This window comes from Nerophis ophidion, unplaced genomic scaffold, assembly GCF_033978795.1.
Source record: "Nerophis ophidion isolate RoL-2023_Sa unplaced genomic scaffold, RoL_Noph_v1.0 HiC_scaffold_46, whole genome shotgun sequence".
In the NCBI taxonomy this organism is placed as follows: Eukaryota; Metazoa; Chordata; class Actinopteri; order Syngnathiformes; family Syngnathidae; genus Nerophis; species Nerophis ophidion.
The window spans coordinates 363,291-390,519 of NW_026906968.1; the positions used below are offsets into that span (position 1 = coordinate 363,291).

A 27,229-nucleotide genomic window follows, 5' to 3' on the forward strand; every position below is an offset into this window, starting at 1 on the left:
TATTATAATTTGTTTTATTTCTCTGAAAACAGAATAAGTTAATTTCATAAAAGGGAATTTAAACCAAAATGTATAAAAGTTCATAAGAAGGCTTTATTTATGTTACTATGGTTAAAAATGTCATTTCATGCCTTTTTCCCAAGTTTGTGGGCATACTTTTATTTTGAAGTGTCTCGTTTGGTTCTGTCAACGGATATAAGGAAGCTACTTCGGGTATGAGTGAACATTTGTTTGATGCAATGAGAAGGGAGAAAAAGAGCGACTGAACATAACAAGGACTTTCAGCGTTTGGGCTATAAGAGCCAGAAGATCACAATTTCCTCCTAAAAGAAGCATGCAGGCCAACGAGTTTTCACAGTGAATTGAAGGAAAGGAAGCCTTCAATAAAGCGGTTCAAGAAAGCCATTGTGTCAGTGCTATTTGGAGGGAGTTACACCTTTAAAGCTGAATATGTTTTTACCATAGCTCAGCTTCACAATGCTGGAATATTGACTGCTGATATTAATATTCTTCTATTGTTTACAATATTACACTTTGCTCTTTTTCTTTACTCAAATGAACAGGATGAAAGTGTCTAATTGTCACTACTGAGTGTAACTATATATAATTATGTTTATAATAATCTTCCATTCTTCACCTTCATTACCACTTGATTTAACTCATCTTATTTTATCCAGAGAGAACTTGTCCATAAAAAAAGTTGGCTGCACATCAATAAACCGTCACTAAACATTAATGAAACTAAATATATCATATTTGGTGATTGTAAAAATTTAAACACAAATTATGATGGATAATATTGAAATAAAAGGAATAAAGGTAATCATATTTTTAGGAGTTAATATAGATGATGAAGTAAGCTGGACACTAAATAAATCAGATAAAGAAAACATTAAAAAATGGAGTACAATACAAAATTTAATAAAATACATATTTATAAATGAATACATGGGTTGTACTTGTATAGCGCTTTTCTACCTTCAAGGTACTCAAAGCGCTTTGACACTACTTCCACATTTACCCATTCACACACACATTCACACACTGATGGAGGGAGCTGCCATGTAAGGCGCCAACCAGCACCCATCAGGAGCAAGGGTGAAGTGTCTTGCTCAGGACACAACGGACATGACGAGGTTGGTACTAGGTGGGAATTGAACCAGTGACCCCGGGGTTGAGCACGGCCACTCTACCACTGCGCCACGCCGTCTATGAATCCTAACTACATTTATTGTAGCCAACTTCAGTTGAAACATACATTGTTTATTGCATAAAAGTCTGGGGACATACATATAAAACAATCACACAACAATATTCATATTACACAAGAAAGTAAAAAAGACAATTAATAGAATGGATTATAGAGATCCAACAAATGATTCACAAAGTCACACATTTTAAAAGTAAATGATCTTGTATAAAAGACAACTGTTCAAATGATGTATAAAGTAAATAATAATATGCTTCCAGAAGTGGTCCAGAAGATGTTTCAGATGTGAACCAGTAAATATGAACTAAGAGGGATTTATGTGTACTCAAAAGCAAAGGTATGAACACATGTAAAACAAATATGTACATCATATAAAGGAGTCCATCTATGGAATCATCTACAATTAGAAAATAAAATATGTAACACTTCATTATTCAAAAAATCATATATACAACACTATTATGAATAAGTTTAAAAGTGAATTATGAATATATAAACATTAAATGTTTATTGTATGGAACGTCTTTTATGTAGTTTATTCTCACCTTTTTGGTGAAATTGTTCTGTTCATTTTAAAGTACACAAATGTGTATATTAACTCGTGTACAAACCGCGTTTCCATATGAGTTGGGAAATTGTGTGAGATGTAAATATAAATGGAAGACAATAATTTGCTAATCCTTTTCAACCCATATTCAATTGAATGCACTACAAAGACAACATATTTGATGTTCAAACTCCATCCATCCATTTTCTACCGCTTATTCCCTTTGGAGTCGCGGGGGGCGCTGGCGCCTATCTCAGCTACAATCGGGCGGAAGGCGGAGTACACACTGGACAAGTCGCCACCTCATCGCAGGGCCAACACAGATAGACAGACAACATTCACACACTAGGGACCATTTAGTGTTGCCAATCAACCTATCCCCAGGTGCATGTCTTTGGAGGTGGGAGGGGCCTATCCCCAGGTGCATGTCTTTGGAGGTGGGAGGGGCCTATCCCCAGGTGCATGTCTTTGGAGGTGGGAGGAAGCTGGATTACCCGGAGAGAAACTCCTAAACTTTATTTTTTTTTGCAAATGATAATTAACTTAGAATTTCACGGCTGCAACATGTGCCAAAGTAGTTGGGAAAGGGCATGTTCACCACTGTGTTACATCATCTTTTATTTTAACAACACTCAATAAACGGTTGGAAACTGAGGAAACTAATTGTTGAAGCTTTGACAGTGGAATTCTTTCCCATTCTTGTTTTATGTAGAGCTTCAGTCATTCAACAGTCTGGGGTATCCGCTGTCGTATTTTATGCTTCATAATGCGCCACACATTTTCAATGGGAGAGAAGTCTGGACTGCAGGCGGGCCAGGAAAGTACCCGCACTCTTATTTGTATGAAGCCACGCTGTTGTAACACTTGTCTTGCTGAAATAAGCAGGGGCGTCCATGATAACGTTGCTTGGATGACATAAATGGTGCCTTCACAGATGTGTAAGTTACCCATGCCTCGGGCACTAATACACCCCCATACCATCACAGATGTGTAAGTTACCCATGCCTTGGGCACTAATACACCCCCATACCATCACACATGTGTAAGTTACCCATGCCTTGGGCACTAATACACCCCCATACCATCACACATGTGTAAGTTACCCATGCCTTGGGCACTAATACACCCCCATACCATCACACATGTGTAAGTTACCCATGCCTTGGGCACTAATACACCCCCATACCATCACACATGTGTAAGTTACCCATGCCTTGGGCACTAATACACCCCCATACCATCACACATGTGTAAGTTACCCATGCCTTGGGCACTAATACACCCCCATACCATCACACATGTGTAAGTTACCCATGCCTTGGGCACTAATACACCCCCATACCATCACACATGTGTAAGTTACCCATGCCTTGGGCACTAATACACCCCCATACCATCACACATGTGTAAGTTACCCATGCCTTGGGCACTAATACACCCCCATACCATCACACATGTGTAAGTTACCCATGCCTTGGGCACTAATACACCCCCATACCATCACACATGTGTAAGTTACCCATGCCTTGGGCACTAATACACCCCCATACTATCACAGATGCTGCCTTTTGAACTTTGCGCCTATAACAATCCGAATGGTTATTTTCCTCTTTGTTCTGGAGGACACTGCGTCCTCTGTTTCCAAATATAATTTGAAATGTGGACTCGTCAGAACACAGAACACCTTTCCACTTTGTATTAGTCCATCTTAGGTGAGCTCGGGCCCAGCCAAACCGGCGGCGTTTTAGGATATTGTTGATAAATGGGTTTGGCTTTGCATAGTAGAGTTTTAACTTGCACTTACACATGTAGCAACCAACTCTAGTTACTGACAGTGGTTTTCTGAAGGGTTCCTGAGCCCATGTGGTGATATCCTTTACACACTGATGTCGGTTTTTGATGCAGTACCGCCTGAGGGATCAAAAGTCTGTAATATCATCGCTTACGTGCAGTGATTTCTCCAGATTCTCTGAACTTTTGATGATTTTACGGACCGTAGATGGTAAAATCCCTAAATTCCTTGCAATAGCTCGTTGAGAAAAGTTGTTCTAAAACTGTTCGACAATTTGCTTACAAAGTGGTGACCCTCATCCTTGTTTGTGAATTACTTAGCATTTCATGGAATCTGCTTTTATACCCAATCATGGCACCCACCTGTTCCCAATTAGCCTGCACACCTGTGGGATGTTCCATATAAGTGTTTGATGAGCATTCCTCAACTTTATCAGTAGTTATTGCCACCTTTCTCAACTTCTTTTTTCATGTGATGCTGGCAAGAAATTCTAAAGTTAATGATTATTTGCAAAAAAAAAAAGTTTATCAGTTTGAACATCAAATATGTTGTCTTTGTAGCATATTCAACTGAATATGGCTTGAAAATGATTTGCAAATCATTGTATTCCGTTTATATTTACATCCAACACAATTTCCCAACTCATATTGAACCGGGGTTTGTACTTGACTGAAATAAACACACTAATCTGAAGTGTTTAATCTATAAATATTAGAATCATATTAACAAGATTGTGTTACACACACAACAACAATGTCACACATGTTATATGTGCTGATGTTGTTAGAAAGTCAAAATGAAAGTCTGGACAGTTTATTTCAAATCCTGCAGTTTCATTTGCTGCTGCTGTTCTCACCAGCACACTTGTGTTTCTTACACTGGTACTTAGAAGACAATCTTTCACCACACACACTGCAACTCAACACTTTCTCTCCTGTGTGTCTTCTCATGTGTACTGTACAAGTTTTTCGTTCATGAAAGCTTCTGTTGCAAATTGAACAGGAGTATGGTTTTTCACCAGAGTGCGTTCTCTCGTGTACTTTTAATCGCTGTCTTTCCATATAACTTTTGCCACATACTGAACATATAAAAGGTTTTTCACCAGTGTGTGTTCTCATGTGTACTTTTAATCTTTGATTTACAAGAAAACTTTTACCACATTCTGAGCAGGAAAAAGGTTTTTCTCCTGTGTGTATTCTCATGTGTATTTTTAACCTTTGATTTGTTTGAAAACTTTTGCCACATTCTAAGCAGGAAAAAGGTTTTTCTCCAGTGTGTATTCTCATGTGTGTTTTCAAAGTTTGCCTTCGAGTAAAATCTGTACCACAGATTGAACATGAAAAAGGTTTCTCTCCAGTGTGTGTTCTCATGTGTCTTTTCAAATAGCTAAGATATTTACAAGTTTTGTGACAGGTAGAACATGTGAAGTGAGTGTTGTCCGTGTGACATGTCTTATCATCTTTAGAGTCTTCATCATCAGTGTCAGGAGAGTGTGACGTTGTGTCCTCACTATCTGATAGTGGAGCTAAGAGCTTGTCTGCTTGTGATCCTCCACAGTGGTCTCCATCAGCTTCTGCTAAACTGCTGCTTGGAGGCTCCGCCTCTCTCTTCTCCACACACTCACCTTTCACCTCATCATCTTCACTCGTCACACTGATCAGGTGTCTCTTGTCTTCCTTTATGAAGTGGGGGGACAGCCGCTGTTTTTCCTCCACTTTAAAGTAGGGGGGCTGTGGCTCCTCTTCTTTCACGTGGAGGTACTGTGACTTCTTCTGCTCCATACTGGAGGACCCCTCCTGCTGCTCAGGTGGACGATATTTTTCACAGACGTCTGCAGGACACAAGAAGACAAACACATGCTGGGATGGAAATAGATAAGATTTCACCAATTCAGATTTCATTTTCGAGTCTGCTTTACGATTGGGTTATTTGTGGACTCACTTTTGCTTTCACGTTCAGTAAAAAGGAGAAGAAACAGGTCGATTAGCATCAACTTTGACTAGTTGAGAAGTAACATGAGCCTACAAAGCCAACAGTGAGGTCTTAAAAGGCACAGATTTTACGGGTCCCCCATGGGGGGCCAAAGGGCCCTAAGGTCAATATTGTGCTTTGAAAATATCTATAAAATAAAAATATTTTTGGCAAGAAATTAACAAAATACTACACGTTATTTTGTGGCAATTACAAAAGAATGTCCAGTATAATTCTCAGGGCATTCAATCAATCACAACAGGACTGTTAAACTGAACAGATATATTATATATATTATATATATATATATATATATATATATACATACCCCGCCTTCCACCCAATTGTAGCTGAGATAGGCTCCCGAAGTGGATAAGCGGTAGAAAATGGATGGATGGATGGATATATATACATATACACATGCATATATAGAGTCGCGATCAAAAGTTTCCATACACTTGTAAAGAACATCATGTCATGGCTGTCTTGAGTTTCCAATCATTTCTACAACTCTTATTTATTTGTGATGTAGTGATTGGAGCACATACTTGTTGCTCACTAAAAACATTCATGAAGTTTGCTTCTTTTATGAATTTATTATGGGTCTACTGTACATGTGAGCAAATGTGCTGGGTCAAAAGTGTACATACAGCAATGTTAATATTTGCTTACATGTCCCTTGGCAAGTTTCACTGCAATAAGGCGCTTTTGGTCGCCATCCACAAGCTTCTGCTTGAATTTTTGACCACTTCTCTTGACAAAATTGGCGCAGTTCAGCCAAATGTGTTGGTTTTCTGACATAGACTTGTTTCTTCAGCATTGTCCACACGACTTTGGGAAGGCCATTCTAAAACCTTAATTCTAGCATGATTTAGATATTCCTAGACACTTTTGACGTGTGTTTGGGGTCATTGTCCTGTTGGAACACCCAACTGCGCCCAAGACCCAACCTCCGGGCTGATGATTTTAGCTTGTCCTGAAGAATTTGGAGGTAATCCTTTTTTTTCATTATCTCATTTAAAGCACCAGTTCCATTGGCAGCAAAACGGACCCAGAGAATAATACGACCACCACCATGCTTGACGGTAGGTATGGTGTTCCTGGGATTAAAGATCTCTCCTTTTCTCCTCCAAACATATTCCTGGGTATTGTGGCCAAACAGCTCCATTTTTATTTTATCTGACCACAAAACTTTCCTCCAGAAGGTCTTATCTTTGTCCTTGTGATGTCAGATGGAACAAAAATGGAGCTGTTTGGCCACAATGCATTACATTATATACATGACAATCAACTGAAAACAGTACAATACTACCTTTTGAAAAGTGCCGCTTCTGCTCTTTCATCTGACTGCATACAAGCAATAACATCTTGAAGAGGAAGAAAGGCAAAAAACTACAATTCTACTTGTTAATAATAAGGGTGTGAAGTACAATATGGACTTCAAAACTAACAATAAAGGTGACACTTTAAGCAGGGGGACAACGCGTTGCAAGTACTGTTTTACACCTTCCCTGCTTGTCGGCTCCCAGACCGTAGTCGAGGAGAGCAGGGGAGACCTTTCACTTTGGTCGGAATGATGAGGCCATCAATTAGTTACAACTTGCTCACTTTATTTATAATTTCCACAGGGCAACACCGGACATCCAACATGCTATTGACAGTCCTGCACATGCTAGCACTACCTCTCCTAACTTGCCCACTCACTTACTCGTCACACACCCCACATACTGTCATTCTTAAAGGAGCACACACACACACATATTCTACTCTCACGACAGCTGCTTTAAAACACGCCTCGCACAACTGGACATCCAATATGCTATTGACAGTCCTGCACAGACCTATGTAAGCGTCAATATATATATTGATGTTGCAGAAAAAAGACCATATGTTTTTTTAAACGATTTCCGAACTCTAAAAGGGTGAATTTGGCGATGTAAAAGCCTTTTCAATTGTTCGCTGTTGGAGCGATGACGTCACAACGTGACGTCAAAACGTAAAGCAATCCGCCATTTTCTCAAACACATTACAAGCAGCAAGTCACATCTGCTCCGTTATTTTCGGTTTTTCAACTGTTTTCCGTACCTTGGAGACGATGTGCCTCATCGGTGTGTTGTCGGAGGGTGTAACAACACTCACAGGGACGGATTCAAGTTGCACCAGTGGCCAAAAGATGCGAAAGTTGGCAAGAAATTGGACGCACATTTTACCGACGACAGCTATGTTACGACAGAGATGGCAAGAATTTGTGGATATCCTGCGACACTCAAAGCAGATGCATTTCCAACGATAAAGTCAGAGAAATCACAAAGGTGAGTTTTGTTGATGTTATTGACTTATGTGCTAATCAGACAGATTTGGTCACGGCATGACTGCAAGCTAATCGATGCTAACATGCTATTTAGGCTAGCTGTATGTACATATTGCATTATTATGCCTCAATTGTAGCTATATTTGCATCCAGCCTTTCCCTCCACCCACATTTAATGCCAAACAAACACTAAGCAATCAACAGATTTAAGTTACACCAGTGCACAAAACATGCAATCGTTGGTTAGAAGGCGATCGCCGAATTCGTCCTCGTTGCCGCTGTCTGTTTTGATATGGCTAAATAGCTTCAGTTTCTTCTTCAATTTCGTTTTCGCTATCTGCCTCCACACTCCAACCATCCGTTTCAATACATGCGTAATCTGTTGAATCGCTTACGGCGCTGAAATCCGAGTCTGAATCAGAGCTACTACGCTATACTTTTCTGTGCTGTCCGCCATATTTGTTTTTGTTGGCTTTACGAAGTGGCGTCACAGGACAATAGACGGGTGGCTATAACAACGGTTAAAATCAGGCAATTTGAAGTCGTTTTTTGGGATATTGCGTGATGGGTAAAATTTTTAGTAAAACTTCGAAAAATAAAATAAGCTAGTGGAAACTGATTTTTATTGGTTTTAACCCTTCTGAAATTGGGATAATGTTCCCCTTTAAAACACGCCTCCCCAAATGCTGCGATGAATGTTAGCACCTTTGTTTCAAATTGAAGTCAACATTTAAATAATGAAAAATCAGATCTGCACAAGGAGTTATAAAGAGTGACATGTAATAATGTCATTGTTACACCAGTCCTGCTGTTCGGTCCGGTGAAGACTGCTCTCATATGAAACTTATCTTAACTACATAATGTCAGTTATTTGAAGTAACACACAAATTAATAACATTGATTAAAAATTAATTCCGTTAGCAGGGCTCGAATTTAACCAAGGCAACCGTGACAAAAGCTGCAACTGCCCTTGTGACTTGCCGTAATGCCCTAAAAAATTGACCAACATCGACGACAAGAACATGCCGTGACCGCCCTTGACTTTCTAGTTCAGGAGTTAATTCGGCTGTATTTCCAACTAGGACTTTCCCCCATGTCCCTTTAGGGGTGTTGTGGCAAAATTACTGGGTGTAAGATAAACACTTTATCTTCCTGGTTATTGTGTCGCTACGTGTTTGACATTATTTAAGACTTTATCGTGCCGGGAAAAGGACAGTTTGTCTCTTCTGTGGTATTGATGAGATTTAAAGGAGTGTTGTTAGTCCCATGTTGATGTGATAAAACCTCTTTCTTGTTTGGAAGATACACACAGCTGTAACTGTTATTTCTTCCTGCTCATGATAAATATGTACAACAGGTTTGGATGTCCAAATTTATGTAAAATTGTCATTAAATATAATTTGTCTGACAAAAAATTATTCAACGTAATATTTTGCAATTTACACATTGCATATTTACACATGCTTATTTTACTAGAATACCCTTATGAGCATTGCATATATCAAAATCAAGTACCTACTGTACTGTTTACTTGTTGGAATACCTTTTTAGAGCAAATATCTACCCAAATGGACACTTTGTAGCTGCCAAAAATGTATTTTAAGTAACATTTTGATATTGACACATCTTATCTCTGCATATTCTACGAGAATACCCTTATGGGCATTACATATACATATATATATATATATATATATATAGGTGTGGGAAAAATCACAAGACTACTTCATCTCTACAGAACTGTTTCATGAGGGGTTCCCTCAATCATCAGGAGATTTATATATATATATATATATATATATATATATATATATATATATATAAAGTACCCTACTGTAAATGATAAATGATAAATGGGTTGTACTTGTATAGCGCTTTTCTACCTTCAAGGTACTCAAAGCGCTTTGACACTACTTCCACATTTACCCATTCACACACACATTCACACACTGATGGAGGGAGCTGCCATGCAAGGCGCCAACCAGCACCCATCAGGAGCAAGGGTGAAGTGTCTTGCTCAGGACACAACGGACATGACGAGGTTGGTACTAGGTGGGATTTGAACCAGGGACTCTCGGGTTGCGCACGGCCACTCCCCCACTGTGCCACGCCGTCCTGTACTGTTTACTTGTTTAAATACCCTTTTTAGAGCTAAAAACTACCCAGATTGCCACTTTGCTGCTGCCAAAAATTGATTCCAGATAATATTAACAATAATAACAAAATTGTCAGAATAATTGTACATTAGTTATAACACAACTTTGTGTTCCATTGAGTTCAGGTCCCCTGCTAGAAGACAAAAACTGTCTTTCATCTTATCAAACACAAGGCTTGTAAAACTCCACTGTCTGCGATGGGAAGCGACATGGAGGTGTCGGTTTCTTTGATCTATTGACAGCCACAAGAAGACCTTGTCCTGACCCGAGATCTACGAAGCGGAGAGGGAGCAGACCCGATGCAACTCCAGGCACTTTTCTTTGAACTGTTTATGACCGAGTGACTGAGTACGACAGCGGTTTACGACCCCCCTCCCTTTAGAAACAGCTGCAGCTATGTAATCAGAAAAGGCCCAAATAAAAGAGGACGCGTGGAACTCCCTCGTCAAAGCGTGGTGGGAAACTGTACAAAGTTGCAGCCCAGACGTTTCTCCTCATGAGTTAAATTGAAACCTGTCTCTGTTTGATTTATTTGCTTCTTGTCTTTTCTAAGAGATGCCATCGGTGTTTGAACCTGACAAAAATGTCAAAGCATTACTCTAAAACACAATATTATACATTCTGAAAATGTAAACGATAGCAAGAATATACCTACATATTTCAGAAAATTTCACTAGCAAACACTTTGTTTTAAAGGTTTTTACTGCCTTTTTTTAGCCCTTTAAGACACCTGTGAGTTAGGGCTATATAAATAAACATTGATTGATACTGTACAAAAATTGTAAATAACTGAAGAAAAATCACTGATAAACACTGGAAAACTGTCACTGAACGTCTTAGTGTGATGTCATTCTGTGACAGACAAATGGTACACAGTTTCCACATGGTGAGGACATTGATGGTCTGACTCACTGTCTTACGGATCACCTCAACTTCTGCCTAGACGTGACCTGCCCTGCCAAGACTGTTCGGTGCTACCCTAATAACACACCCTGGGTAACACAGGAGGTTCAAGCTGTGCTCAACAAGAAGAAAGCTGCCTTCAGGAGTGGAGACAGGGAGGCAATGAGAGCAGCACAGCGGGAGAAGAAAGGACGCGTGAGGAAGACTAAGGACAGGTAGCCAGGGACTGCAGATGGAAATGAGCTATATAGCTATAATCTGGAACAGAACATATCTGTCTTTGAGCTTAATGTTTCTGTGTAGGGCTGGGCGTAGTGATACCAAGTATCGATACCATCAATACTTGGTATCTGTATCGTATCGATACTGGCGTGATGGTATCGATACTTCACCAAATTAAGCGAATCACTCCGATTAAAAAAAAAATGTGAGCGCAGCGCTCCTCACCACTTCACCCTCCTCCCTAGTGATGGGTCGTTCCTGAACGATTTGTTCGTTCGAACGAATCATTTGAGTGAACGAACTGAATCACTTAATGAAATGATTCGTTCTTTTCTCAGTGCATTTGAGTTCAGCCGCGACTGTGTCATTTGGAGGGATTACAAGACTCACTGATGTCTTAGTGTTTGTGAACAAGAGCAAATAACATAAATATGAACACAATCAACAGATCATTACAAGTGAACGGACAGCCCAGTCCTCTGTGAACGGGGAGGGACCTGAGCCTGCATTATCTATTGAAAATAAAGTTGTATTGGTGTTTAATTCATGAATATGATGTTAGACACGTTATAATGACGTGTGTGTGTGTGTGTGTGTATGTGTGTTTGTTTTTTTCTTTTTATATATTTTTTGTATATTTATTTAAGTTATTTTCTTTTTTGACTTACACATTTAATTATATATTTCCATTTGACTGTTTTGATAACAGTGCACTTTTTTATTTTGGGTTTCGGGCTCTTAATTTCATTTATTTTTAAGGTATTTTGGTTAGTATATTTAAGTATTATTGGCACAGTGTATTTATTTTTGTTTTTGCATTTCTTTAGGATTTATTTAAGATTTATTTTTGCATTTATGTTAATATAACGACTATTTTTCTCATCTTATTTGTATGACAATTTTTGAATGTTCTGTTCATTCTCATCGTTATTTTAGTGCAATAAAATACTTTATAGTTTACAACCAAGACATTAAGTCGCACTGGAAGCGCACGCGTGTGTATGTGTGTATGTGTGTGTGGGTGTGTGTGTGTGGGTGTGTGTGTTTGTCCGAGTGAACCTCTGAGCGAATAATACTGATGTGTGTGCGCGAACGCACCAAGCGTCATGTTAATTGTATTTATTTTATTTTGGGTTGAAGATGAATTTTTAAAGTGTTTTTAAATTTCGTAGCTCCATTATGCAATAGAAAGGCTGCAAAAAGATACCTGGGGATAATTGCAACCTCAGTGCCTGCAGAAAGAATGTTCTCCCAGGCAGGACAGTTGGTTTCACATAGGAGACGCACATTAAAGGGCAAAAATGTGAACATGCTATTGTTTCTAAACAAAAACATGTAGTGTTTGTGGCGACAAGCCATGAGTGAGCGAGTGGGTGTACTTTATTTGCACTATTTACTTTATTGATATTATTTCATTACTTTTTTATTTTACAATTCTCATTTCTTTTGTTTTGTGTTCATTTTTACAACTGTTTAATAACTAGAGTTTTCTTTTTTACTTAAGTTCTTGTATGTTGTGACGCGACTAGCCAAGTTCAGTATTTGTTTTCACCTTATTTGCACTACTTACTTTATTGTAATTGATATTATTACTTTTTTATTTGATATTTGAATTTTTCAGTTCTTTTGTTTTGTGTTCATGTTTACAACTTTGTTCAATAACTAGAGTTTTATTATTTACCTTAAGTGTTTGTGTGTTTTGAGGCGACAAGCCAGGTTCAGTAGTTGTTTGCACCTTATTTGCATTACTTTATTGCTATTGATATTACTTTTGTAATAAATATGTTATTTTTTTACCTAAATCGTTGTCCTGTGTTGTATTATTATCATAATCAATTAATAAAAGCAAAAGTACAAATTTGTTTTTCAAAAGTATCGATACCCCGAAGTCCCACCCTCCCATCAGATGACGACACTTCCGGTATTGGTATCGGCGATACTGGCCGGTATCGGCTCGGTATCGATACCCAAATTTGCGTTATTGCCCACCCCAATTTCTGTGCATTGTCCCTTCAAATAAAGACTAAACTAAGCTACAGAAAGAAGCTGGAGCAGGTCAACATGAGGGAGGTCTAGGAAGGTGTGAAAACCCTCACAGGCCACAAGACAAAGACCAGAGCAGTAGGGGGGACAATAAAATTGATAGTGTTGCAAAAATTCAAAAAAAAGGTGGCGACTTGTCCAGGGTGTACCCTGCCTTCCGCCCGATTGTAGCTGAGATAGGCGCCAGCGCCCCCCGCGACCCCGAAAGGGAATAAGCGGTAGAAAATGGATGGATGGATGGATGGAATGAGGTGAAATATAATGAGAAAACGTGGCAATGTTGACACAAAGCTGACATGCAGGCAGTTTTTTTCCCTTGTGTTTTTATTTTGTTTTTTTTCCATTGCTCGAAAAAAAAAGGACAAAAAAAATCTATGTTATAATGAATTGTTACTTATAAGTTATCATTTTAAAATGTTTTATGTAGAAAAAATATTGCATATGTTTTGTGGTTGCTATATAAAAACATCAAAATGTGGACAAAAGAGCATAAAATAAAAAAAATAATAGTTCAAACTTAAAATCAACAGATATATCGGAAGTTTATCCTGAAATTTATGTGTTAAAAGTTAAAAAAAAAATCTAATAAAAATGCATCACTTTATGAGTGGTGAACCTTATGGATCTCAAACATATTTAGTAGGATTTTATTTAACTTTTCACTGTGATTACTCAAAAATATTAAATAATTCAAATCAATGATATCCTGCATTATTGATCTTTGAGGGCTTGAATTGCTAAATAAAGGAACTCTCCTGAAGGAATCAATAAAGTACTATCTATCCATCTAAATACTGCATATTTCAGTTTTACTATAAAAAACAAAGTTGTCTTTGACTGAAGAAGCACAAAACCTTATTTGTTTTACTTTATATCAACCTCAAGTTGATATAGAGATTTACTGTGAGCCTTAAATAAAAGAAATAATAATAATTTGACCTTTTTTAAACATTTTTGTGACCTAGACCCCCTATGCTCCCCAGGAGCCCTAAGGATAAAAAAATATATATATTTTGTTATGGTTTGAAAATGAAAAATATCAAAATGGTCCCCGCATGCTTACATTTTTCCGTGTTCGGCCCTCTGTGGAAAAAGTTTGGACACCCCTGATCTAATGGAAATGACTGCTGCAAACACATCGTGTTCATGATGAAATATAAAGTTAGTAAAAATGTGAGAGTAAGAAGTCAACAAACCTGTTCTGTGTAACACAACTTGAGGTTTCTTGAAAACAGCCTCCAATAGTTGACGTAGTCTCTCGTTCTCTTCTTTTGTCCGAGAAAGTTCCTCTTTGTACTCTGCTATCGTTCTTTCACACATTTTCACACAACAAAGTTCTTCCTCATACTTTGCTATCGTTCTTTCGCACATTTTCACACAATATCAACACTTTACTCTCACACTTGATCTTAACTAAGCGATGTGTTGATCAAATCCGCGTCTCTTTGTTAGCGGCTAACAAGCTAAGCTAACTAGCATGCTAAGCTAATTGGCACGCTCAAACAACTATCAAGCTAAGCGGGCCTAGTAATCTCCAAATTTGGCTGAGACGAGTGGAGTTTACCCTGACACGGAGGATGAATAAAGTGTAGTTAGTAGCGATGTGAGGAGATGTGCCGAGGCTTAGAAGCGTGTGTGGAGAAAAGGAGGACTTTGCCGCAAAGCGCATGTCTTCCAAGCATGCGTCCGTAGGGGGGGGGGGCAAAGAGTCATAGTTGTGATGTTTTGAGCTAGGGAGTATAAGAACTACACTACCCAGCATGCAACAGTAGTGACGAGCATGCGCGGTAGCCCCGTGAAGTGGTGTCGTATGTCGCCATGCAGACAGCTAGAATGTGGTTATGAGCACGCTGTGTGAGTCAACGTTGAACACGCCTCGTCTGCATTTATTACAATTAGACAGACAACACAATAAGTGCATTTAAAACAGTACTAGTTAATTATTTTCATACATACATGATTTAAAGTAAAATACGGTTTATATATTTGAAATATCATTTTTGATTGATTGATTGATTGATACTTTTATTAGTAGATTGCACAGCACAGTACATATTCCGTACAATTGACCACTAAATGGTAACACCCCAATAAGTTTTCAACTTGTTTAAGTCGGGGTCCATGTTAATCAATTCATGGTACAAATATATACTATCAGCATAATACAGTCATCACACAGGTTAATCATCATAGTATATACATTGAATTATTTACATTATTTACAATCCGGGGGTGGGATGAGGAGCTTTGGTTGATATCAGTACTTCAGTCATCAACAATTGCATCAACAGAGAAATGTGGACATTGAAACAGTGTAGGTCTTACAGTAGGATATGTACAGCCAGCAGAGAACATAGTGAGTTCAGATAGCATAAGAACAAGTATATACATTAGAAGAACATTTGATTATTTACATTAGGTTATTTATAAACTGGGGACATGGGATGTGAATGGAGGAGGGTATTAGTAAAGGGTTGAAGTTGCCTGGAGGTGTTGTTTTAGAGCGCTTTTGAAGGAATATAGAGATGCACTTACTTTTACCCCTGTTGGGAGTGCATTCCACATTGATGTGGCATAGAAAGAGAACGAGTTAAGACCTTTGTTAGATCGGAATCTGGGTTTAACGTGGTTTGTGGAGCTCCCCCTGGTGTTGTTGTTGTGGCGGTCATTTACGTTAAGGAAGAAGTTGAACATCTACTTCGGTATCAGGGAGGTGTCGCGGATTTTATAGACTAGGCTCAGTGCAAGTTATTTTAATCTGTTCAAGCACTTTTTTTTAGTTTGGTGTCATGCTCCGCCACATCACGGCCTCCGATGATGATGTCATCGACAATGACTGAGCATGGATATCCAGCAAAGAGCTGATCCATTGTGCGCTGGAATACTTTGCTTGCTGAGTTAATGCCGAAAGGCATGCGAAGGAATCTGTAACGTCCAAAAGGAGTACTGAATGTTGTCTTCATTGAGGACTTCTTGTCCAGGCGGATCTGCCAGAATGAATTTTTTGCATCTAGCACTGAAAACATTTGTGCTGCTACCTCCTCCACACTTCCCATTTTAGTGCTTCATTTAAATATTTGGGGTTGATGCACAATCTGATTTCTGATTTGCCTTTCTTGTGCGCAGCGACCATGGATGACACCCAAGCTGTTGGTTCGGTGACTGAAGTAATAACGTCTATGCTTTCCATGCGTTTAAGTTCAGCTTTCACACAGTCTTGCATCGCTACTGGGATGCGGTGGGCCGGCCTAACAACTGGCGGCACATTGGGGTCCACTGTCATTGTGTAAACAACTGGTAGTTCTCCGAGCTCTTCACTGAAAATATCTTGGTATTGTGTGAGGATCCGTGCGCTGAACTCTCCAGTGTTCTCTGTGGTGACATGGTGCACATCGGGACTCAACTCGACTAGCCCCGTACGCAGGCATGCACGGAAGCCCAACAGTGATGTCACATTCTATCCACTGTGAAAAATGGCAGTAAGTGGCGCTGTCCCTTTAAAAAGCATGTCAGCGTAGCTTCACCTTGTGTCTCGATTTTGGCTCCTCCGTAAGCCACCAAATGTGTGCTTCTGTGTTGTTTGGCGAGTTTCACGCCGCTGTTTACTCTATTGAAAGTCTTCAGTGACATTACATTGCATTTAGCACCTGTATCCACTTTCATTTCGGTTGGCATGTCGTTTATGCACACTGTGACAAATCCTTCATCTTGGTCTCTTTGTTGTGGATTTACAGAGTCAATGCAATTTTCTGTTTCCAAGCCATCCACGTAGAATGTGTCATTTTCACTTTGGCTGTGTTGATCCACTGTCACATCATGCACAGACTGTCCATAGCACTTGTTTGTGGTAAACTTGGACTGACTCTGTGGCTTTGACTTGCAGCATTTTTTGTACAGATTTTGTTTCTTGCAGCTGTTTTCATGTTGTAATTCTCGAACACACCACCAGGGTGTGCACATCGAGGAGTCAGTTACTACCACCCTCTCATGCAGTGCGTATGTACAATTACTGTCCTGCTGAAGTCTTAATTAAAGCCAACTTATTCATGCAGCTCGGCACAGTTCTTCCTACGGGTAACCACAAACAACAACAAAACAGTCATTTTACCAAATGATCTACATTGTCCATTTAAAATTTTCAAAACAAAGACATACAACTTATTTTCGTAAAAATATTCAAATATTTAACAATGTATTGAAACAACAGTAGAAACAAAATAAATATTACACTCATGATATTATTTTTGTCTTTGATGATAATCGTTTTTCTAATGTATTTTAGAATGTGGGAGGTTTTCATGTTCTTTTAAATTTAAATTAGCATGACATATATTATATCTCTACATCTATATCTGGCAGCATGGTGGAAGAGGGCTTAGTGCGTCTGTGTCACAATACGAAAGTCCTGAGTAGTCAGGGTTCAATCCCGGGCTCGGGATGTTTCTGTGTGGAGTTTGCATGTCCTCCCCGTGAATGTGTGGGTTCCCTCCGGGTACTCCGGTTTTCCTCCTACTTCAGAAGACATGCACCTGGGGATAGGCCCCTCCCACCTCCAAAGACATGCACCTGCGGATAGGCCCCTCCCACCTCCAAAGGCATGCACCTGGGGATAGGCCCCTCCTACTTCCAAAGACATGCACCTGGGGATAGGTTGATTGGCAACACTAAATGGTCCCTAGTGTGTGAATGTGAGTGTGAATGTTGTCTGTCTATCCGTGTTGGTCCTGCGATGAGGTAGCGACTTGTCCAGGGTGTACTCCACCTTCTGCCCGATTGTAGCTGAGATAGGCACCAGCGCCCCCCCCCCCTCTCCCTCCCGCGACCCCAAAAGGGAATAAGCGGTAGAAAATGGATAGATGGATGGATGGATTGATGGATAAATAGATAGATGGATAGATAGATAGATAGATAGATAGATAGATAGATAGATAGATAGATAGATAGATAGATAGATAGATAGATAGATAGATAGATAGATAGATAGATAGATAGATGGATAGATAGATAGATAGATAGATAGATAGATAGATGGCTAGATAGATGGATATAATATATATAATACCACCCTCGGGCAGACGCTATAGGGTGCTAAAAGCTGGCACACAATCACTAAAAATTTGCTTTTACCCAAGAGCCATAGTAGCACAATATGTCCTTCATGTCCTCATGTGTCATGTTTTTAATTTGTTTCTATTTTTTCGGACTATAAAAAAGCAATAATGTTATATGCATGTGTGTATATATATTCATATGCATGCATGTATGCATCTGTGTGGATATATATACATATATAGATACATCTCTTATTTCTATCTACCTTTTTTTTGTACTATTTATACTACCATATTGTACATGCACCTTAGGGGATCTGCTCCAATTTTGTTGTTCTTTGAACCTGTTCACTGCAATAATGACAATAAAACTCTATTCTATTCTATTCTATTCTATTCAAAGGAAATTTAAAAAGAACATGACAACCTCCCACATTCTAAAATACATTATAAAAACGATTAACATCAAAAACAAAAATAATATCATGAGTGTAATATTTATTTTGTTTCTTTTTTGTCTTTCCTTATGCTACTGTTGTTTGAATACATTTTTAAATATTTAAATATTTTTACGGAAATAAGTTTTATGTCTTTGTTATGAAGATTTGAAATTGATAATTTTACTTGTATTTTCATAATAAGTAAATATTATATAATAATATATTTTTTACTGGTGGTGGAAAGCTGGTTACTTGTTTCTCTCGCGAGATCTGACAACACTGCGCGCGAACCAAACACGGCGAGGACAAAGCAAGATGGCGTCTGACGGTGAAGACGTTATTGCAGTCGTCACAGTTCAGTGTTCTTAATCTGTGCCTCCATGTACACATATATGTCCTTTATTAAACTCTAGTAAATAGAGTAAACATCGTTAATAACTGTTTGCATCCGGTTATATTAGTCTGAGCGCACTTTGATGCTTCTCGAGCTAGCTTAGCCTGCTAGTTACCTTAGCTTGTTAGCTGCTAACAAAGAGAGGCGGAAGTGATCAAAACACATCACTAAGTAGAGATCAAGTGTGAGTGTAAAGTGTTGTGATTGTGTGAAAATGTGCCAAAGAACCATAGCAGAGTACGAGGAGGAACTTTGTCCAACAAAAGAGGAGAAGGAGCGACAACATGAAAAACATCAAGTTGTGTTGCACAGAACAGGTTTGTTTACTTCTTACTCTCACATCTTTACTAACTTTATTTTTATTATTAACATTATTCTTCAATAAATTGTCTGTAGGAAGATACATTGTCATGTGAGGATGATGCACTAATTGTTTTACATTGTTGATAAGAAGGAGACATTGTCAGACACACAATATTTATGAGAGGTTGATGTTTGTAACAATGTGTATCAACATGTTTACACAAAACTCACACAGTCACCGGGGGAATATTCCAGAGAGCAGGTTAAGTGCAAAGTCCTGAGTATGTAAAGCTCAAGAGTTTTACCTCCAAAAATAAGAGAGGTAAGACAAAGTCAGAGTCAGTTACCATGGTTACTGACGCTGTAAACCTAGCCTGCTAGCTGGCAGGTTTGACAAGTTATATATGTGTGTCAAAGCTATTATTTTCTTCATTTTGGTGCACCCTCCCTGAGATTGGTAGGTTGTGAGTTCAAACCCCAACCCAGTCATACCAAATACTATAAAAATGGGACCCATTACTTCCCTACTTGGCACTCAGCATCAAGGGTTGGAATTGGGGTTTAAGCAACATAAAAATTATTCCCGGGCGTGGCCACCGCTGCTGCTCACTACTCCCCTCACCTCCCAGGGTGTGATCAAGGGTGATGGGCCAAATGCAGGGAATAATCTCCCCACACCTAGTGTGTGTGTGACAATCATTGGTACTTTAACTTTTTAACGTGTCTGTGATTGTCAAAAAAACAAAGCCTGATCTAAAGATGACATCTTGATCTCATACCATCTCAAACCAATTGGCCGTTTATTATTAAGTGAAATGTCTTATAGTCGCTTAAATGTGTCTTTAAACAAGCAACACTGTTTTTTACAGTTACTCAAATAATCGGAAACATTTCCAGTAGAACACTTGATTAATAACATTTTCAATAGCCACAGCCCTATATTTCATGTACAATTTAATATTTAGCATGTAGGAGTTAAAATGTGTGTTGTGTCCTGTAGACATCCATCAGCTGATTGGACACCAAGAAGAATGTCTCCCTCATCTGCAGGGGGACAGTTTCACTTTAGAGTATCCACAACCCTCACATTTTAAAGGGGACAAGAAGGATGCACAGCCCTCTTATTTTAAAGAGGAAGAGGAGGGAGAGTGTCCTGTAGGGCAGGAGGAGGCTGATGTCAGCAAGTTTCCACTGACTGTTGTCTCTGTGAAGACTGAAGAGCATGAAGACAAACCACCTGAGTCCTCACAGCTTCATCACAGTCCAAGTAAGCACAACATCCACATATCATCTAATACAATGTTTGTGACACATGTTCATCCGGGGGCCACATTTAGGATTAAAGATGAAGATAAACATACTCATCAATCATCAACAGTGTAATTGCTGGGGTGTAACCATGTGACCTAGAGGCCGCCCTCCTTACCTCACGTGGTCAAATGAAGGCAAACATTCAATATGGCTACTGTTTATTTACCTTAGCAGCACATATGTCAGCATATTTCAAAGGTTTAGTGGTGAAGATTAGGGATGTACACCAGGTACCATTTTTCTATTAATACTGGTTCCCAATTATGTCGTCCATGAGGACCGTGAAGATTCTGGACTAACGACTCAACTATTTGTATTTTTAATTCCAGCTGACTGAGCTAACTATGACACGTTGTCACATTGAGTTCAGCTGCCGCTGCTACACATTACAATCAGCTTTGAATAATGACAAATAAGGAAGCAACAAAAGTTTGATGTGTGTGTTATTGACAAGAAGATGACATAACTGCATTTCACCTTGCACTGCACACATAGTTGACTTCTTTAAAAGGGAACATTATCACAATTTCAAAAGGGTTAAAAACAATAAAAATCAGTTCCCAGTGGCTTGTTGTATTTTTTGAAGTTTTTTTCAAAATTTTACCGGTCTCGGAATATCCCTAAATAAAGCTTTAAAGTGCCTTATTTTCACTCTCTGCAAAGACACTGGCCATTTCCCTGTGACGTCATACAGTGCTGCCAATGTAAACAATCAATGGGAATACCACAGCAAGATATAGTGACATTAGCTCGGATTCAAACTCGGATTTCAGCGACTTAAGCGATTCAACAGATTACACATGTATTGAAACAGATGGTTGGAGTATGAAAGTATTGAAGAAGAAACTGAAGCTATTGAGCGAATTCATAGTCATAGCATGGCCGAATAGCTGCGTTAGCATTGCCGGTAAAATGTGCGGACCAAACGATCAGGACTTTCGCCTCTTTTGACACGAGAGCAACTTAATTCCGTCGATTGGTAAGTGTTTTTTTCGCATTAAATGTGGGTGGAAGGAAACGTAATATAGTTGCAAATGCATCTACAGGTTATCCATACATCTCTGTGCCATGTCTGCTTTAGCACCGCCGGTAAATAGCATGTTAGCATCGATTAGCGTAGCATGTTAACATCGATTAGCTGGCAGTCAACATCAACAAAATTCACCTTTGTGAATTCGTTGACTTTATAGTTGCAAATGCATCTGCAGGGTATCCATACATCTCTGTGCCATGTTTGCTTTAGCATCGCCGGTAAATAGCATGTTAGGATCGATTAGCGTAGCATGTTAACATCGATTAGCTGGCAGTCAAGATCAACAAAACTCACCTTTGTGATTTCGTTGACTATTGTTGCAAATGCATCTGCAGGTTATCCATACATCTCTGTGCCATGTCTGCCTTAGCATCGCCGGTAAAATGTGCAGACACTCTGGCACATTCAATGGGGGTCTGGCGGCAGAAACTTTGGCATCTTCGGGCCAGTGGTGCAACTTGAATCCCTCCCTGTTAGTGTTGTTACACCCTCCGACAACACACCGTCGAGGCATGATGTCTCCGAGGTTCCAAAAAATAGTCAAAAAAAGGGAAAATAACAGAGCTTTTTTGTTTCCACAAATGACATGTAGTACCGATAAGAGTACAGATAAATACTGGTATCGATAAGGAGTGTCGATATCGATAAATTCCTAACGATTTATATCCCTACTGAGGATACAAGCCTAATATCTTAAAAGAATAATTTCAACGTTAGTTTGGATTTAGTCACTTCTCTGCTGTCCAGCAATGTCTCAATCAATCTAGTTTATTAGTACTAATTAGTAGATTTTTCTTGTCTTTCTAAAGTCTTTATTTTGTCAGCCCCCTTCGCGGCAAAGTTGTCTGAGTGCAAACTATTTGTGACTGATAAAACTTTCGGTGAATCAAAATTTAAGAAATTGTTCCGGAATGTTTATTACTTTGAAGACGGCCAATAAAAACGCAATCAGAATCAGAAATACTTTAATAATCCCTGAGGGGAAATTAAGTGTTGTAACGATACCAATATTTTGATACCGGTACTAAAATTATTTTGGTACTTTTCTAAATAAAGGGGACCACAAAAATGGCATTATTGTCTTTATTTTAACAAAAAAAACTTAGGGTACATTAAACATATGTTTATTATTGCTGTTAAGTCCTTAAATAAAATAGTGAACATGCTAGACAACTTGTCTTTTACTAGTAAGTAAACAGACAAAGACTCCTAATTAGTCTGCTGACATATGCAGTAACATATTGTGTCTATTAAATTCTATTATTTTGTCAAAATTATTAAGGACAAGTGGTAGAAAATTAATTATTAATCTACTTGTTCATTTACCGTCAATGTCTGCTTGCTTTATATCTTAACATTTTTTATCTACACTTCTGTTAAAATGTAATAATCACTTATTCTTCTCTTCTTTGATACTTTACATTAGTTTTTGGGTGATACCAAAAATTTGGGAATCAATCCGATACCAAGTAGTTACAGGATCATACATTGGTCATATTCAAAGTCCTCATGTGTCTATGGACATATTTCCTGAGTTTATAAACATAATATACATTTAAAAAAAACAAAAGAAGATGTTGTGATGCCAAAACATATCGATGTAATCATAGTAGTACCGGCTAGATATGTGGCGTTTGTTTACATTTTGATGCCGGTGAGCTACGGTGTGTAGTGAAGCATGTTTAGCTGTTCCTCGTCCTCCAGTGATAATGTTATTTGTGAGAAACTTACTTTATTTTTCGCCATGGAGGCGAGGATTAGTGATTTAGAAGTAGCTAAACACTGCCGACGGCGGATGGACGTTAGCCGCTAGCTAGCTTGCTATGTCTTAAAGCCCCTCTTCCTGAGGGTGTTTCAGTGTTATAACGTCACCTTTATTGTTAGTTTTTAAGCCAAAATGCGTCCGTTCTCCCCCTTTCTGTCGTCACACTGTGTCTGCTTGTAAGTACTCAGTGATTGTGTGCCGCCGAACATGCTCGTCTGCCCGTAAACCAGCAATGTCACGACGTGACTTTGACACGGGAGAAGGGGGGTACGTTTAGAGAACGGTATAGTACTGAAAATGATTCATTAGCGGTACTTTACTAATACCGGCATACCGTACAACCCTAATAGGTGGTATGGCCCACTTATAATTCAAATAACAAAATAATGTTGGCTTTCATCAGATATGTTCTAGTATTGTATATGTGGATGGGGGCCCTGCTTTGGAAATAATGTGTGCCTCTTTCAGAGATCCACTTGAAACATTGACATGTTGCACAATGAGATGAGTGCTGTAGCACAAGCGTGGGATAACGTCAACAGTTGTGGAACTTTCTAACCAACACAGTGGAAAGTAGTTGGAGAAAAATGAAACGACGCAGATATTGCTTTCTCCTTTTACTGTTAACTCAAGATAAAAACGGGATCTCATTGGAAGCGATAGTTATGCGCAGACGTCGTTTTAGGTAAAACAAAATGGTGTCTGCCAATGTAGTTTACTACGTCAGTAGTTGTCAAACTTTTTTCACCAAGTACCACCTAAGAAAATACTTGGATCTTCAAGTACCACCATTATGAACAGCATTAAAATAGAGTAGCGTAGTAGGCCTTAATTATTCATTAAAAACAAGGAGGACACTTTATTTAAAAAGTATATTTAATATTTGAGCCACTGTAATATTACACACAGTTTGAACAGTAACATTGTGTTTGAATATAGGAAAATAAAACCCTGTACTTAAATAATAAAATAATATTTGGCATACCACTAGTGATACACTTACATCAGTTTTATGTGTATGTACATATATACTAGGTGTGCAATGGATTTAAAAAACTTCCGGTTTGGATATTTTCTCGGATCAGAGTCACGGATCGGATCATTTTTCGGATCAGCCAAAGAAAAAACACAAGACAAATAAACAGAAGTTATGTCCTTTCGTTTATCAACACTTTTAAATGATTAGATTAAAACATAATTAAAGTGCACAAGGCATAATCTCTTCTTTTAAACATGTTTCATAGACATAAAAAATGTGGTAATAACATTTAATAAAAGCCATTATTACTGGAAAAGCTCATTTATTTAGATTTAAATTAATAATTGTGTATTAATATTCTTCACATTTACCTCATCACAGTCTTCAGTGCCCTGACTGCTCACAATCTCAGTGGTGAGGTAAGTCCTCTGGCGTAGGGCAGGGTCCATGGGAGACAGGCACTTGAACTTGGGATCCAGGGGAGTAGATCTGTGAAGGTAGTCCTGTAGAGTAGGGGGTGAAGTGTATCTGGGATTCAGGTCCTCTCTAATGGCAGTCTTGAAATCTCCAGTGATGGTGCTGTCTTCCACACTTAGGTGGCCGGATCATTGACACAGATGGTGAAGTTCAACACGATTCAATAACGATTTTTTTCCCGATTTAAAAGGATTCTCTATTCATTTAATACATAAGATTTCAGGGGGATCTACCCCAGTCTGCTGACATGTAAGCTGTTAGGCAGGGATAGTAGTTTTTTTTTTTAGAGTTGGGACAACATGGACAGATTCCGGCCAGAGAATCCTTAAATCATCTGTATTGCTGAAAGGTAGATGTGCATTTGTGTGTTTGTGGGTATGTGTGTGGTCTAAACAAATAGAGAAAAGAGGAAAAATTACAATCCAACAATAATATGTAGCAATACATGAATGTGCATACATTATATAATATAAATGTGTGCATAATAACAAATAGAAACTGCACTTAACTATGCATGAAATTCAACAAGTTCTAAGGTTCAGAACCATAAATTGCGATTATGTGGTCTCTGTTGCCATCTAGAGGCCAAATGACGCCATCGCAGTTGCAATGACGTTAAAGGCCTACTGAAATGAGATTTTCTTATTTAAACGGGGATAGCAGGTCCATTCTATGTGTCATACTTGATCATTTCGCGATATTGCCATATTTTTGCTGAAAGGATTTAGTAGAGAACATCCACGATAAAGTTAGCAACTTTTGGTCGCTAACAGAAAAGCCTTGCCTTTACCGGAAGTCGCAGACGATGACGTCACATGTTGACGGCTCCTCACAGCCTCACATTGTTTTTAATGGGAGCCTCCAACAAAAAATACTATTTGGACCGAAAAAACAACAATTTCCCCATTAATTTGAGCAAGGATGAAAGATTTGTGTTTGAGGATATTGATAGCGACGGACTAGGAGAAAAAAAAGTTAAAAAAAAAAAAACACGATTGCATTGGGACAGATTCTGATGTTTTTAAACAGATTTACTAGGATAATTCTGGGAAATCCCTTATCTTTCTATTGTTTTGCTAGTGTTTTAGTGAGTTTAATATTACCTGATAGTCGGAGGTGTGTGTCCACGAGTGTCTCAGGGAAGTCGACGACAGCTTTATGGACGGCACAAGCTCAGCTGATTTCCGGTAAGAAGCGACTTTTTACCAAAATTTTCTCACTGAAACCTCCTGGTTGACATTCGGTTGGGATCCATGTTCGCTTGACCGCTGTGATCCATAGTAAAGTTTCACCTCCGGGAATTTTAAATAAGGAATCACCGTGTGTTTGTGTGGCTAAAGGCTAAAGCTTCCCAACTCCATCTTTCTACTTTAAATGGGTTGTACTTGTATAGCGCTTTTCTACCTTCAAGGTACTCAAAGCGCTTTGACAGTACTTCCACATTTACCCATTCACACACACATTCACACACTGATGGAGGGAGCTGCCATGCAAGGCATGCACCAACCAGCACCCATCAGGAGCAAGGGTGAAGTGTCTTGCTCAGGACACAACGGACGTGACAAGGTTGGTACCAGGTGGGATTTGAACCAGGGACCCTCGGGTTGCGCGCGGCCACTCTCCCACTGCGCCACGCCGTCCCTTTGACTTCTCCAATATTAATTGAACAAATTGCAAAAGATTCAGCAACACAGATCTCCAAAATACTGTACACATTATCAATACGCGACCTTTTCAAGAAGAAACTCCCGGGAAATTTAAAATTGCAATTTAGTAAACTAAAAAGGCTGTATTGGCGTGTGTTGCAATGTTAATATTTCATCATCGACTGTGTGGTGGGTAGTAGTGGCTTTCAGTAGGCCTTTAAATAAACTGAGCGTGAATGGAAACGCCGTCAACGAGACTATTTATCTCTCGATTGACCCAAAAACACCTGAACTTAGCATACAATGCACCAAACGTGCAGAAGTAGCAAGGCATGGCATTCAGTTCAAATGCTTTAACAATATATGACAAAACTTACTTTTCGTCGTCAACACAGACGAGACAGGCTGCCACCATTGATTGAAACCAGCTGTTCTGACAGACGTGATTTAAAGGGGAAATGATGTCACCGATTGACCTATGAACTTAAAGGCACATGAACATTACACAACTGGTTTGATGGCACACCATAGGCTTTCTTACACAAGCAGAGTAGTAGATTTTTGTAAAAAGCTTTAATAATTGTAAAGAACAATGTTTTATCAACTGATTGCAATAATGTAAATTTGTTTTAACTATTAAACGATCCAAAAATATGACTTATTTTATCTTTGTGA

The 27,229-nt window shown here is 38.8% G+C and overlaps 2 protein-coding genes across 3 annotated transcripts in view; one reads left to right on the plus strand and one right to left on the minus strand.

Annotated features, from left to right (window-relative positions):
- The window catches only part of LOC133546865 (zinc finger protein OZF-like), a 109,770-nt gene extending 95,221 nt beyond the window's left edge, over window positions 1–14,549 (minus strand). Inside the window, exon 1 of the mRNA XM_061892708.1 lies at window positions 14,352–14,549. Within this exon, the coding sequence (XP_061748692.1) occupies window positions 14,352–14,526 (175 nt within the window). The 5' untranslated portion in view covers window positions 14,527–14,549. The remainder of the gene's footprint in view (window positions 1–14,351) is intronic.
- LOC133546864 (oocyte zinc finger protein XlCOF22-like) overlaps window positions 1–27,229 on the plus strand; it is a 70,413-nt gene that overhangs the window by 30,482 nt on the left and 12,702 nt on the right. The window contains exons 1-2 of one of the 2 annotated variants that reach the window (XM_061892706.1): window positions 18,940–19,357; window positions 20,344–20,610. In XM_061892706.1, the coding sequence (XP_061748690.1) occupies window positions 19,255–19,357; window positions 20,344–20,610 (370 nt within the window). In that variant the 5' untranslated portion in view covers window positions 18,940–19,254. Of the gene's footprint in view, window positions 1–18,939; window positions 19,358–20,343; window positions 20,611–27,229 lie in introns of those variants that run through there. The other variant, XM_061892707.1, reaches the window with a different exon arrangement.